Below are 16,591 nucleotides of genomic sequence, written 5' to 3' on the forward strand. Positions count from 1 at the left end.
ATGAGTGCTGTGGGTTTTGTCCCCTAACTTTTCCATTAGAGAAGGAAATTGAACTTTTTTATGGACAACATAGATAGGAGGAATGGTTTCAGTGACCAGTAACTCAAAAAAAGTATAAAACGTCTTGAAACTATGTGATCATCGCGAACATGTTCTCACTCCCAACTCGTCAAAGGCAGCTTAGTCAGTTAGTCAGCACTTATCCCTCTAGGGTCAGTTTTAAGACTATGTCAGCTTTCAAAATAAAGCTTGCATTTAACATATTATGACATATTATGACTTACCTGGTTTGGTTTCAGGCAACAAAAAATACTTGATCAGGTTTACAAAAACATTATACTCTGGGTTTAAATAACAATGTTCAGTCTCATGATGTAAGAGATGTAACTCATGTCATGCAACATAAATGAGGTATGTTCAGAAAGCCACTCAGGTATCATCATGTCATGGTGTTTGACCCATCCAACCTCCCCATCCTTCTCATGACTTTAGCTTTCCTAGCTCTTTATACTTCTGCACTAAGAAGGGCACTTCAAGAAGCAACACTAAGGTAACTACAGTGTCAAATTAGACCAGAAGCATCTGACGGGTCGGGAGAGAGAATTTGCTGCAAAAATAGACATTTTTCACAGCAGACGTTTTGACTTGTCAGAGCTGGAACCCAGCCATTGTTAATATTATTAGTTCTGCTTGTGGTTTTCCTGCTTTGACAAATCAAAAGAAGAGTTGTGGGGCTTTCACATCTGGAGTTGTTATTCGCCTCGCGCCACAAATGGCAAAACGCTTTAGCAATGACAGTGGCTGTAATTTAAACCTACAAGAATTCTGTTTTGCACAAGATGTCCACAGAGAACAATCTATGAATTATGATTGACATTACTGCTAGTCTCACTCTCTATCTACCTATCTGGTGTGGCACTGCAGGTAGCAAAAGCAAGAAAAACGTGATTGCACTGAGCAGTAAACTTTTTTTTTTTTTGCGGTAAAGTGAGTTTTTGATTACTGAGTAGATTGGATGTTTTAATTCCACTTAGACCTATCTTTTCCAGGTCATTTTTCCACCTGATTTGTTTTGCTTAGAAGCAATTTATTCGACTGTAATTGCTTAATTTTGCTAAAGTAACAGTAAAATTGCTCCGTGTCGGCTGACTCTTAACCAGGCCTTTTCACGGTGTTAATGCTCTACTACACGTTCAAGTGCCTGCAATGCTAGCTCTTCTGCATGGCTTCCCCTTGAGTTTTAAAAAAGTGTGTGTTTATGTTTGTGTATGAGTGAGAGCATACGTGTGTCTGCACTGTCTACTCGAAATCATTACTGGCGCAAAGGGTGTTAATTGTCTCACTGCCACGGTTTCGGTTACTGAACCTGTGCCAAATTGCGCAAACGTTCCTCTTGATCTTCCATCCGACCACCTGCAAATCATTTTACCACAGATGAGTGAATTTCTTGCTAGCATGTGAACACAATTAAAATGGGCCTGCACATGAGTCAAAAATTTGTCCTGAAAGATTTGTTTTTCCCTTTTTTTTTGTCTGACGAACATTTATATGGAACAGTCTGGTATGTTGTGTTTTGAGTACCTGTATTCACAAGGCCGTTATAGAGAGGCTTCCCCTGGTTTCCATCAGTCTGCATGTGTTACCAAGGCAACCATATGCAAGCTGCAGTTCTAGCAGGGAAAATAGACTCTGACAGTGTGGCTTAACGCTGCTCAGTCACTGCTGGAGCAATTTCAGAATTTTTTTTTCCCCCAACTTTCTAGAAGATTTCCTTTTTCTTAAACAGTCGGAGAATATTAAGCATATGCATTCCAGTTCACATCTCCATGATCATCAGATATGTGCAACCAACAACACAATGACCTTTGAAAACATTGGATATCTTTGCTCCAGTTTGATCTCTCTACCTCCGCTTTATACATCTGGTCTTTGCCATGTGACTTGCTCGAGGACAGATAATATTTGGCAATCACATGACACCTGTGTCTGCCTGCAGATAACTGCAGACCGAGCAAATAAATAGAGTTAAGAATGTAACTGTGGAGCACTTACATTCAGAGAGGATGATGTAAGAAACATAATTATTCAGTCTGACACACCGAGGTCGAGGGATAAGATAATCCTGGACACAAGCAGGTATGAAACCTTTGGAGGTAAACAAAATAAGTCCTCGCTGTTGTCTGATGGTCCTTCCCCCATCTGTTATGATAACACTATCATAGTAATGCCAAGATTTGGGGCTATTGGATTGTCCAAATGATCAAGCAGGTTGCAAACATGCCAGCATATTAAAACAAAAGTGATGATAACCAAACTGTTGCTAACAATCCTTACTGAACATGTGAGAGAGCACTCAAAGACAGGTCGCTTTAACCAAGGTGTAACTATGATGGATGTTTACAATGGCATTTGGAGAAAAGAAGAAGCTACATAAGCATTCAGTCGAAGTTGTGTTTGGGTCAGCTGACACATTTTAAGGCTAATATTTACTCTTCCTTTAGCTCTGGCTTGCTCTCAACCAACTCTTGAGGAACGTTTTTGGATTCATTAGCGTCTTAATGCTCCATCAAGTTCAGCAGCTAGTTGCTAATGTTATCCGTGATTTGTGGAAATAGTGATAACTGTCCCTTTTCGCTTACATTTTCTCTTTTCACCACTTGATCCCATGGTTACTTTATTATTATCATATTATTATATATAATATTATATATTATTATGATATGCATCTTTAAAGAACAAGCACAGCACTTAACATTTTGAGAATATTCAGCATTAGCCATTGGGTTTATTTTCAGCTGCAGTCCACAACATATTACATTTAATTGATAAATTCCTAAAATACAGTAAAAAAAAAAAAAAAAAAAGTTAATGACTCATCCTGCACACAAGGGTGAGTACTAAGTTTGCATCCAAAATATATTCTGGTTTTCCCACTGATGCCCTCCAGCTGCTCTGCCTCAACTCTAAATGAACTGCTAACTGCTGCTACCCAGCCACCTCCTGACTGCAGCTGTATGCAACCTCTGAGAATGTTGCGAACTATGATGAGTCATAGTACCAAGGTGATTCTCTGATAGACAGATGATGGACAAACGCCATGAGCTTTGTTGCTGACGGGTCTTTCAGTACCAATTTATCTGGGCCCTCTCTATTTATATCAGGGATTTTCTTGGATAAATCTGTATGAAAACTTATTTTATTCATGGGACCATGCAAAATCCTATTGCTGGTCTCCAAAAACTGTTTAAGATAAGAATTTTTGAAAGTTTGGCCCTCAGCCTTTTAGCAACATGTTCAATAATACATGTAATAAATAAATCAACCATAAATCATTTTTTAGCTGTAGAAGAATCCTTATTTAAAAAAAGGGCTTTACAATCTGTACAGTGTCATCCTCTGTCCTTAGACTCTCGATTCGAGTGAGGAAAAGCTTGCCATGTTCTACTTTCTTGCAACCTGCTGAGTCTTAACATAGAATGAATGAAATTCTTTTCTGACCTTCAAATTCTATCCCAATTGTACCAAAAAAAGCTGTGTTTTTTCAACTGGAGAGCATGTCAAAAATCTTGCCTCTTTTTTATTGGCCTGGTCTTAAGAAGTTCATATGTGCTTTTACAACATCTTGGTTGGATCATTGCATTTCATTGGATTCGAGATTAAGTGTAAATACAATCTTAAGCCGCTTGCTGGTACAAATCATCAGCCCTGATTTAGCCTCTCTTTATTTGCTGCCAGTAAGTTGTAGAACTGAAGTGTATCTACCCAGACAAAGTGTATGCTGCTTTTTGACTGTCAGAGACTGAAACAATCCTGTGCAAGTTGGTCAGAGCAGCCTTTGCAGGTTCAGTCTCCAGCTTCGTCTCAACTTTAAAGGTCGTGGAACATTCCTGCAGTAGATACTCATACCTTACTCTCATACCTTTGACTGCTGTGCACATCCGTCAAACAATTCGGGGTTAGAATTCAGGGTTAAAACAAACCTTGATCAAGAACATCTTGACAGTAGATACTGAGGGACGGGAAAGAAATACCTGCTAGTTCCTACCGCCTATGTGACTGCACACATTAGTATGTGCCACACTAACATGTGAAGGAATAGATTACAGACCTGGGCAGCAAAGTCGCTGATTTAGAGCAGCTCATTAAGGCTGCGGATGACTATTTTCTCTTGGTATTTTTTCTCTGAGGACTGGCAGTCAGTATCACTTATTGATGTAAAACATTGAGCTGTACTCTATTTTGCCATTTCATTAACGCATGTCCCCACTTTCAGATATACAGCACACACACAACCCTCAGTGGATATGGAGTCTGCTGAGGGTTCTACAACATACAACTAGCAAAAATGCTGTCAAATGAATGCCAATCACATTCATCGTGTGTTTTGTATTTTTTCTGCTATTTTCTGCTTCAGTAAGTCAGTTTGTAAAGTGGCCTGGAGAGCATATATTTTCCTGAAATGCCTGTCAGCAGTGGACCCAAGGGACACCAGTTAAGAGACTGCCCTCAGTAAAGAGTACTCTTACCCTGATGTATATTTAGCTGGAACTATACTGTGTATGTATATGCATTTACATTTTAATTTATATTAGAATTCACTTATAATTAAAATTCGCACAATTATGTAAAACATTTGACTGTATCAAGAGTGACTCATGCCGCTTGCTATTCATGATTAAGAGACCTGCTCAACTGAATCATCCCAATGATTATAATCTACACTATACTGTGAGCCATGGCTAGTCCATGCATTCTTAGCTCAAATTCATGCTACTATAGGCTTTTGGTCTTAGAGGCTGTATTTCAGTATAATATAACCAGTGACCACATTTTTACAACATATAGGTGAGAGTTCTTAAATCTTATTAGCAAATGGTGTTCTTCATATCAATAAAAACAACTTCTTAGTCTAACAGTTTAAAAGACGTTTATAAGTCTTAAGCATTTACAACAATTGAGCCAGGGACGAAACAGGAACAAACAGTCACTGAACCGCAAACAAGTAACTCTGGCTGCTGAATCACTTTTAAGGAATACTAATATTTAGCAAATAATAGCATGATAAGTTACTGTCTCCTGAATATGTAGATGTTGAGGCCTGTTTTTCATTGTGAAAACATTAGTGTAAAATATTATCATAATTATAATATGAATTGTGAGTAATGGCCCCAAATGAGTTTTCCATCCATCGTCTGTAGCCGCTTACCCTTATATGGGGTCGTTGGGTTTTTTGCTGGAGCCAATCCCAGCTGTCTCTGGGCGAGGGTAGGACAAGTCGCCAGCTCATCACAGGGTCCTCACTGACGGTAGAGGCTGCCATGGTGCAAGGTGCCAACTGCACCTCAGGAGCGCAAGTTGGGGTTCAGTGTCTCACTCAAGGACACTTCGACATGCAGCTCAGCTTAGCCAGGATTTTAACCAGCGACCTTCCGATCGCTAGCTGACCGGCTCTACCCGCTGAGCCACAGCAGGACATATGATGTGTTTTTATTTGCTTGCCTCCAGTCGAAGCTCAGCACATGTCCGCAGGATTTGTGATAATGGGAAATGCCTCATAGGACGTTTTCTGTGGCATCATTAAGGATGTTGAGCAGGTTGTGTCAGATAATCCCTCAGTGGCACAACGTAAAGTAAAAATTCCGATTAACGCAATTAATTATAGAGATTAATAACTATTCTACCAAGGACACAGACACACTGAGTATGAGAGGTCAAACATTTTTTTTTTTTAATAAGGGAGCACATAATTAAAATCAGTCATTGTCTTCAGTTCAGAATAACAGAATAACAGCATTAGTGTTCCGCTGTAGCTCCAGGTGTTGTGTCACCCCTAGGGAGAATACAATTAAAGATAAATACTAAATCAGCCAAGGGCAAACCACCCCCTCATGACTGGACGTGGGTCTGATCCCTTATTTAAGAACAACACTGTCTAATTAAGCAGAGATTTAAACGCAGTGTACCAGAGAACAGTCAGCTATTTCTAAACACTAACAGGATGAATATTCTTACTGGCTACATTAACATGCTTGACGAAATCTGTCTTAAGCCCATGTAATTCATGGGCTGAAAGAATATCAGGGAAAACTTGATTTTCTGATCACTGAGATAACATTTAAAGGCCTTAATGGAAAGAGAGATCTCATCAGTCATCCCATATTACAGTGTGTTCAGACAGAAGGCAAAGCTTGTTTTATATCTTGCGTCACGATTCGGAACACAGACTATACAGATCACTCAGCCTCTAAGACTGTTCACATTTTGTATCAGCATCCACCCTGGCTGCTCCGAACACAAGTTGACAGCTTGACAGTACACAAATAAAGAAGTATCTTCATGTGAAACTTTTGCAGAACTCACAAGAAGGCCCAAATAGTTAAGAATGTGCTGAGCGTACTTGTTTTCACACAGTTTTCACAAAATTGAGCAGTCTGGGGACTTTCTCCGCAGGGGACACAGAAGTAGCCTTTCTTAGTCACTGTTTGAAATTCAGCATGTTTACTGTCAATCAAATGGTGTTTTTATTCGTAAATGCATTGTAAATGATGAAATCAGTTGTAAGATGAACTTTACACACAGAAAGCGACAGGCTGGTACTGTGATGCCGCAACAAGATGGCACTTTTTTACTAGATTAAAAAGGAGGCTTGAATAAAACTTCAAAGTTGTCATAGCAAAGTGTTGACTCCTATGGGATCATGTTGCAGCTTGGTTTCTTATTTTGCCACCTAGTCGTGGAAATGTACTGAATGTAGCCTGAGGTAAAAGGTGCAAGATGTGAGAAATGATCACATGTCAAATTCATACTCCAAACAAATAGGGGGCAGCACATCACCAGAGGAACAGCTGAGTGTAGCTGATATTAGCAGGTTAGCTCAAATCCAATATCCATGCAACTAGCACTCCTGTTAGCTGAGTGTGCCCGGACAGTGAGTTCAGAGAACCCAGGGAGCGTTGGTGTTTTTTTACTATCGGACTATCAGCTCTTGAGGTACAAAGTGGCTCGGCGCTAGGTGGTTAGCATGCTAGCTTCAACGGATATCTCTGCAACACAATACATTGATTTCTTTGACATATGATTTGAAATGTTATTGCATCACATCATGTTAATGATGTTAAGATCATTTTTTAATGTTTCAAACCAAAATTCTTACATATTTCACCTTTGAATACCCTGGTATATATAAGTCCCTGTTTTTCCTACAAAGATATTGGTGGGTAGAATTCTCTTGACAATTTTCTGTTTAAAGATATTTTCAATACTCTAACTTGATACGGGAGAGCGAAATAGGAAACAAGGGTAGGGAAAGAGAGGGCATGACATGTAACATAGGTCCCTCATCAGAATCAAATCAGGGACACTGGGGACTGCCCATTGTTTGTTGGTCCACTATTCCCAAATAGTATGGAAAATGTGCCATTGAACCAAGGGCCATTTGTTTGACAGCCTGTTTTTTCTTTTGTTCTTTTTTTGAAGCAAAAACCAACAACAATATAGTAAGGTATGACCTTTCTCATTAAAGTCAGGTGACCTGTGTTGTTATGGTAACAGTTATAAACAGATGGTTAATGTATGAAACAGTGGCAAATTGGTTATGTTCAGGTTTCAAAACTGCATGGTTATGTATAGGAGAAGCTTGTGATTTTGTTTTATTTAAGTATTTTAGTGAAGTTTAGCACTCTATGTACGTTGAATTATTTTCACGACAATCGGCCTGAGCAGTGGCCAATTCGAGATAACATGCTGTCAGACGTCTGGCTTTTGTTCCAGTGGGGGTCATTTTCTAGGCTATTTGGGTTTTAGAAGAATGGCATAGCTAGGAGGCATTGTGTTCATATGGCATGTACTCTAACCATTCAGCTACAGAGGCATTTCACCTGACAGTCTTATACTGAAATCTTGCATATTCGGTGGTATTTTAATCAAAGTGATTCACAGTGAACTTTTGTTTGAAGTCACTGGTGGAAAAACACCTGAAAGCTTATTAAGCTCTGTGAGTCAATAATTACAGAAGACAGGTGCTGATTTTGGTCATGCTGTTAAAATATATTTGTATTCAACCATAATTATCTCCAACATTAAATCAGACTGAAACAAGAACATATGAACAGCCGAGGATGAGATATGCTTTCAGATCAAGAATGGGCAGATATCGTAAAATGATGGATCCTTGTTAGATCCCTTTTGCCCAGTAAATCTCTTGGTAAAGTCTTGGTGAACTCAGTGGAACCCAAAAGAATGAATAGTCTTTAGGCCCAAGCTGTGATAACCCTTATGAAATCATGAGATTTATTTTTCTTCAACTTTGAAATCTCCCTGAAACAGAATACTTTGTACAATTTTTTTTACCAGGCTGTGCAGAGCTCCTCAGAACAACCAAACTGATCTTGAGTGGCCCTTTAATTACTTTATGTCATCGAGCAGACATTGCGTTAGACCTAACAGAAGTTGAATGTATACATTTAAATGCAAGTTATTTGTGCCTGGGACAATAGAGGTTTGCTGAACGTATGTCTTGCCCGTCCCTGCTGCACAGAAATTCAGACAGAGTGTCATAATCCTGGTTTTGTAATTCTGTCATTTCCTGTTTTATTTTGAAATTGTGTCCTAATGGGTTGTGTGTTGCTTTTCAGTTCCTCCAATTGTGTTATTTCGGCCTGTTTTCTGTTTCGACCTGTGTCTTGTTTGTCAATCAGCACTGAATGTGTTCTTTGTCAGTTTGCTCCTGTGTTCCCTCAGGGTTCCCCCCGTGTTCCCTCCCTGTGTTCCCTTCTTGTGTTCCCTCTGAGTGTTTCCCCCCGTGTTCCCTCCCTGTGTTCCCTCTACGTGCCCCATCTGTGTTCTCCCCCTGAGCCTGTTCCAGTGTCTTCGAGTGTCTCCCCGTGTCACCCCATGGTTTGTTTTCTGCTTTTTGTTCTTGCTTCATGTTTCTGCTTTATTCCGTGTGTCTTCCTGTGTTGTACTTTGCTCTTCTAAGTTAGTAGTTTGTTTTAGCTTTTGTGTTGCTACTTTGTACACTATACTTTGCGTTTGCTCCTCTTTGTTTTTGGATAATTTCAGCTTTTTGCTGATAAAGCTAATTTATCGATTCCTAATCCTTTCCTGTGTGTTTTGGCACTTGGGTCCTAACCTTTTCAAAAAGCGTGACAACAGAAGCTGGTGACTGGTACTGATTACAATCTAAATTTGGCTGTTATCAAATGCTGTCACTATTCCTTGCCACAGATAATAATAATGTCGACCATTTATAGCTTACAGAAAATATATTTTCACATATCTGACAGTGCAGGCAGAAAGCCAGTCTCAAAGAAGTCTGAAGTGTTAAATTTCCAAGCTTTGAAAACAGAGACACTCAGCTCTCATATTCAAATACGAAGAATGGTTCCCGCGCTACCATACACTGTCATTATCATCTCTTCCTTTTCTCATATTCCAAGTAACATCCTGCCAAAGAAAATAGAGAGCAACCAAACCTTTTCATGAAAGTCAGTTCTATTTGTGGCCGATAAATTGGTTTATTTTCTAACTCAATCACAAGGTATGAAATATAATTGCACATTAGCACAGCTGGTGTTGAATTCTCATGTGTACAAGTGTGCATGAGAACAAATGCAGCAAGCTACATCCAAAGAAAAAACTGTGTAAAGTTCTTTCACTTTTCCAGCTCCTACATACAAATCCTCCCAAATCCAAGCACAAGATTTCTTCAGAGGATAGACTGGTTAAATCTGCAGCAGCCCGACGATGTTTGTAGCTTGTCTCCAGCTGCTCTGGGAGTTAAATCAATAGAGATGTAACAGCTTGGTTCCTTGTATTAGAAATAAAGGCAAAACACGATCAACCGGGCCTGGGATGACAATAGAGGCCTCAGTGGAGCCTTGCAAATATGAGAAAACACAAAAGTGCTTTTGGCTTTTAAGCATTTTTTTTTTTTAATGAATAATAGCATTGCACGGTAGCATTAAATAGCAGTAATGACATGCAAACAAATTCAAATATCTGTAAACAGGTTAAATACATCAGATGAAACACATCAGTAACAGTGTCTTTACAGGGACATATATGTGTATTTTTTTTCCTGCAACAATGTATTCAGTTGTTTTTACAATTTATTTCAAAAAGTTCAAATAATGAATGATCACCTTGTTTGCACATGGAATAAGGCTGTCATTTCTCTTTATTTCCGTTGTTCAGGTAAAAGAAATCCCCTGTAAAGCCCAAAACCAAAACCAATAGTCTCAGGCCATCGCTCAATACTTTTGTCTCCTGGCCTGTCACTGTCACTCAGCTCCAAGCCCATACTCAATACATAAACCTTTTTTTAAAAAAAATGGTTCAGGAGATACAGTTTCTTTTTCTCTCTTCTCTCTCTTGTTCTCTGATGCCTTGGTCGCACTACAGAGCTTTCTGTCTTGCAAGTCTGACAATGACCGATCAGCATCATGGGGTTGTAATTACAAGACATGGGAATGATTTTCAGCAAAATACACAGAAACAGAAAAGAGTACGAGTGAGAGGAAGGATTGATGAAAGCGGCAGCAAACGCGAAACTTCTTTAACTGTGTACGACATAGTTTCAAATACTGAGCTAGCTTGAAATAGCATGTGTTTATGTATTCAGAAACTTTCTGAAACTACTGTGTATTACTCATACAGGATATTGTCAAATGCAGATGAATATACATTTTGTGGTCTTTACAGCACCGTGGCAAGTGTTGGAGTGGATCAACATATCTGCTTTGTTCATGGCAATGAAGAAACAATTCAGCTAGTAAAACATTTGTGTTTTTTTTTTTTTTTTTTTAATCAACCATTATTTTAACCAGTGTGGTCAGACACTCATGCTGCCACCCAGATGAACTGTAAAACCTTCAGTGATCCTGTGACTTTCATGTAGCTTCAACATTTAATAATGTAACTTTGTTCAGCACATTAATGCAGTTGAAGTTAAAGGCATTCCCATCAACCTCAGCTGTACTTTATGTTTAATGACATCCAGTATGCATGAGCCAGTGCACCATTATTTGTATCTGTATCTGTTTGACCAACACCATCATCCTCACAATGGGTGGAGCTTAAACGCTGTCAACAACATTAAGTTAATTTAAGGCTGAAATTGATCTGGGTAGATCAGAAGTCACTGTATTCATAATTTATTATTCATCAGCTTCAGATCAATGTTTTTGATCACAATCAGCAAACTATTTACAGAAGAGGTTTTGTAAGAAATGGATAAATGAACCGCTTCATCCCGAGTGCAGACATTGACACATTTATCTGGGTTGTTATGCATACCTGCAGAAGTACATTATCCGTACGGGATACTTGTTTCAGCGAAGCACTTGCTCGATCCTGATAAATCCGAACTTAGATGATATGTTTAACGTAACATAAGCATATTATCCGTGTCATTGTGAGCAGGTTAGTGTGCCGATGTTGGCATTTAGCTGTCTTCGTACATTCTCACCAGCCAGTCCTCAGAAAGACAGTGAAAGCAGGTTATTACTTACTCATGTCGAGATTTCTTGTTGGGCAGCAACCTCTAGTGGCCATAAAAATTATTATGGCAAGAAAAGGAAGAAATTGATGTTTAAAAAGCAAAAAATGTCTGCTTAGGAGAGGAGGTCAGGGACAGATGGCTGGGTTCAAACAAACCAGCGGCTTTAACCCAGGAGACCACTGTTCATGTGAAGCCAAAAGACAATGGTGTTATTTTATCATACTAACATAGTTAAGTGACGTTGTGTACAGTTACTTAAGTGAAGTTACCTACGTAATGTAGATTCATTCGTAACTTACGTAACATAATTGGAGTTATTTTAACCTAACCAATACGTTTACTTGGCTAAACCTAATAAAACTGTGACAGTACGACAAAGGTCCCTGTCGATGGTACGTTCCAACAGCCATGATGTTGTGGGAACTGTAGTATATGTAATTTTGGGAGACACCGGCAATGCAGCGATTTAGGAATGATCTTGTTGGTCTCACATAGCTTCTAGATCCACTGTATACTCTCAGTCTTATTTAATGAAATAATTTACAGCACAAAGAAAGATGTATCAGGCTTTGGCTAAACATCTAATAGTCATTGTTGTTACTTTTTTTCATAGGATTTGTTGACAGCAAGAAAAATACAATTCCTCGCAAGCAGATGGAAAACAGCTCTGAGTTGCTGAGGGCTGTGCTAGTTCTGTTGTTGCATTAGTGATGTTGTCTCTGAAATTTCAGTCCAGTCTGAGAAGCAGATCAATGAGTTAAAAGGCCAAAACAATGTGTGGTGATTTATGATACCAAGAGAAAAGGACCGTACGTACCACATTACAGCTGGATGACGTCACATCATGTTGAGTCAGTGGTCCCGTTCAAAGGAATGAGGGTGCCGTTTGTTTCCATGCAGTGCTGTTGTCTGTCTGAACCCTGCCGTACCATTAAAACACAAGCGTTCCAGATGTCCTCTAAAGCAGTCATTTGTTACAGCGAGCGCATTCATGCATTTTGATCCGTCATGGATTTAAAATATCACATGCCAGACACTTTTGTTTCCCACTTCAGCTTGACTGAGATTTTAACACACAGTTTTCTTTTTCTTTTTTTTTTTTTGTGAATCAAACCACTGATGCTTCCATATGGCTGCCCTTATCGCACCTGTGTGTCAGCAGCCAACTTCTCTCCAGCACAACCAAATTACGGTTTCAAAGACACTTTCACTTGAGGGCGGACGCAACGGGCTGTGACGGGGACAGAGGGTACACATAAAAGAAAGCACAAACGTTGAAAAGTCTCATTTTTGTAACGTAAGACGCCGGTCGTTCTTCTCGGGACACAGAAAAGTTCCCGCGAGTGACAAATAAATAGACTTCTAGTTTGCACACAGTCTCCAGCAGCAGCTACCGGCTCATTCAGTTCCTGCTGGCGCTCATACCATGCTTGTGTGTCCACACGGTACTGGACTGCACAAATACTACAGCGACTTGTTCGTCCTCTTCCACGGTCGTGGAGATGAGGAGTTCAGGGTCCGCTGCTGCGTTTGTCATCTCCAACAGGTTTCTTCCTGTCCTTTCTTCCTCTCCCTCAGCCAGCACGGCCCAGCTATATCTGTATCAGGGAGACACAGGACAGGCTATTAATAATGTAGCTGTAAATCCTCTGAACACCCGCGCACACACATATACAAATACACATACACACAATCCCAACTGTTTGCATTACTTGTCCCCCTTCGAAACAGTGTGCTGGTAAAAATAGCAAGGAAGCAGTTTTTGAGTTCCTGTTTGCATTCAGATAGGTAGGCAGAACACACACACACACACACACACACACACACACACACACACGCACACACACACACACACACACACACTTAAAGAAAGAGGAGAATTCTGACTCAAAGAACTCATTATAGCACAATTTAGAGAGCACAGTTAACAGGATTGCCTTGCAGTATCAGATTACAGTGTCTTTGGTTCCGCTGCCATTATCCCTCTGGTGTTTCGTTCACACCAAAACACAGTTACCCTCATGCATTATGTATGATTGCTTCAGACTAAACACATCTTTTCAAAATTGAATTTTCTGTAGAGGTGTTTATCTTCTGACATAAGAAAATATATGTCGGTTACTATAATTATCTAAAAGTTCCAACTCGGTCTTAATTGAGCAAAAAAATAAATAAATAAATAAATAAATAAATAATGTAAGAAAAAGAAAAGGTGAATCATGAAGTTCTTGTCGGATGGGAAAACGATGTCCAAATACTGCCACACATACAAACAAAAAATAGTTTAACACCTCACAGCTCCCTTATATCTCTTCTCCACACTGCCAAACCAGCCTGCTCAACTGATCTTCTCATGAATTAGAAGATGGTGGGGGGGATTATAGGCTCTCCCCTGTGACGTCTTTGCTGTACCCTCATGTATGCCTTTCAGAAATGCGTCACGACGTTCCAAAAAACTTTTGCTGAGTAGGGTTTAGGGTTATACAACTGTATCCGCATATTACAACTTTCTTTTGTGCTTATTCAAATCGAATGGAAGTGGGTCAGGTGCAAATTCATTCATTCTGTGACTGTTCATCTGCTTCATAAGATTTACCCCCACTACCCAAATAGAAAATGAACAATTCCCACGCTTTGATACAAACAAATGTCTTATTACAGCATGTGCGGCATGTGGCGTGCATACACAATTTCACATCAACCATCATTATTCCCGCAGAAACAGTAATCACAGCAGGTTCTGTGCAGCAAGGTGTTAAGAGGAACAACACTAAGTACTGGCAGGTGACAGTGGTCATGTTTGATATATTATATTACTGGATAACTTTAGGACCTCTTGAGTTTCTTGTTCTTCACCCTTCATTGTGGCTCAGGTCAGGTCTACTCATGGCTGAATGAAGGCATCTACAATCAGCTTATACAACTCATATGTTCTACTACCAACTTCATTTTCCAATTTGCCTAGAGGGCTGGCAGACATCATTTCCCTTACTCTGAGACAGACTCTGAATGAAATTCATATATATATATATATATATATATATATATATATATATATATATATATATATATATATATATATATATATATATATAATATAATATATATAATATGAATTTGCTGACTGACGCATTTTGTTTACTCAAAGGCATCATCACTCCATTCACAATGAGTTTACAGAGACTGCAAAACATGAAAGTATTCTTGATATTTTCTATGATTTATATAACTTTTATCTATATTTTAAATAGAAAAACAAGAATTGGAAGGATACAGCATTGCCGGCTCTACTTCAAGTCAGGATTTGTATTGGTAATAAGGCCTTAAGAGATTCTTATTAACATCATTATCTGTTAATCAGACTATATAAGTGATAGTAAGAGCATCATTAAACACATTTTTTAGTAAATTGTTAGACAATTACAAACACTTTGCTGCATGTCTCCTATATTCAATAAATGTAAAAATAGAGGGGCAGTACCATCTTCTATCTACCACAGTATGCATGTTGGAACGGACAAATCTCTTGAAAGCCCAGCAAGCAATTTAACCACCAGACCACTGTTGTAAAAGAGACATCTGTAAGACATTCAGGTTCAATGAAATGTTTTGCGCTCTATTATGAATGTGATCGCATGCATGTTTCATAACAAGTCCAGAAAATGAATCTCTCTGTGATAGAACTGGACCATACTGGTACTTTCAGCTGACCTTACATCTGTAATGAAGTGTGTGAAGGTGTGTGCGTGAGAGCGTGTGACAGCATGTGATGCTCACGTCACTCTTTCCACAGCCACTTAACAAAACTCTTTCTGTGCTTTCGCCGGAACATCCAGTATTATCCCGCCCAGTAAATGTTGGAGCTCTGTCATTAAAAGGTATTGGAAAAAGTCACTCCAACACAGATAACTTGGCCCACAGCAGCTGCACATAGACTTATATACTACTCATATAGCGCTGTTGCCTCTGGCATGAAGAATGCTGATAAAGGCAATCAACAGCTCTCCCTTTGTTTGACTTTATTTCTTCCTCACCTATTTGGACTCAGTGAAAATGAGAACACATAATAATTTATGCCCAATCATTAAACAAGAAGTCCGTCTGATCAGTTTATGTTTAAAGAGAATAAACTTTCAATTCATTAAAAATCAACATTTCCACCATCACATGGTTGTGATGGGGCAGGGTAGATGGACGAGCTTCACCACAAACAGCCCTATAGAGAACACATTGCAGGTCTTCTGGTTTCTTTAAAATATGATATCATTGTACGTGTAGCAGGTCATGTGCTAATTAGCAGCGGTATATGACCGTTCACAAGGGAAAACAAAGTCACCTTTGGCTCATGAGATGTCTGTTTGCTCAGTAACACTTCACTGCTCGGCTCAGCTCTCAGCTCTGTTTGGTACACCCATAATGTAATTAGTGTTACTGTCATTCAAGACAGTAAATATGCAGTAATTGAATAGGCTTTTATAGTTCCTTCCAGCTTTAGATAGTCCGGTCGGTCATCTTACTGCAGGAAAATGGTATCAGACATACTTTAATTTACTATAAAAGCAGAATCTATGTATCTCTTACGTTCTTGCATTATCTCATATAATTGTTGAAAGGTATTTGATGGGGGAAAAGAAGCCAGTGGTTACGTATCTGGCATGTTCGAGAGGTGCAATATGATGATATTGATTTAATTATAGTTTATAAGACTGAGGTTCACTCGTTGGAACGCGGTTATCCTCCTCTAGAAGCAAGTGTCACAGCTCTGAGAACATTCGGCTGCTGGCTGTATTCCTTGACTCTAATGCCTGCAGCAATAGAGTCGTGTTTGTTTGCTATCTGAATAGCAGTGGGAAGAAAATAGAAACCTGAGTCACTCTGCTCCCGAGGCCATCAGTCCAGCTGTTCATTGGCCACCTGTTGACTTGCTTTTTGGCCGCGAGCCCTATCACTGATGTGACTCTTTCATTACCCCCTCTAAACCCCTCTCATTCTCGCTACTGTCCTGCTCCCCCCACACCTCCTTTGCTCTCTCAGTAGCAGCCAAACCACCTTACGGCCCACTTGGCAGCAGCCATCAGGCAGCGAGGTGCA

General features: G+C 39.5%; 1 protein-coding gene across 4 annotated transcripts in view; it reads right to left on the minus strand.

Annotated features, from left to right (window-relative positions):
- LOC119009293 (urotensin-2 receptor) overlaps positions 1–16,591 on the minus strand; it is an 81,125-nt gene that overhangs the window by 17,204 nt on the left and 47,330 nt on the right. For 2 of the 4 annotated variants that reach the window (XM_037080393.1, XM_037080391.1), the window contains one exon: positions 9,916–13,098. The exons of 1 other annotated variant lie outside the window; for it this stretch is intronic. In XM_037080393.1, coding sequence (XP_036936288.1) covers positions 12,903–13,098 — 196 coding nt within the window. In that variant the 3' untranslated portion in view covers positions 9,916–12,902. Of the gene's footprint in view, positions 1–9,915; positions 13,099–16,591 lie in introns of those variants that run through there. One more of the 4 variants, XM_037080392.1, reaches the window with a different exon arrangement.

This window comes from Acanthopagrus latus, chromosome 20 (assembly GCF_904848185.1).
Source record: "Acanthopagrus latus isolate v.2019 chromosome 20, fAcaLat1.1, whole genome shotgun sequence".
Classification (NCBI taxonomy): domain Eukaryota; kingdom Metazoa; phylum Chordata; class Actinopteri; order Spariformes; family Sparidae; genus Acanthopagrus; species Acanthopagrus latus.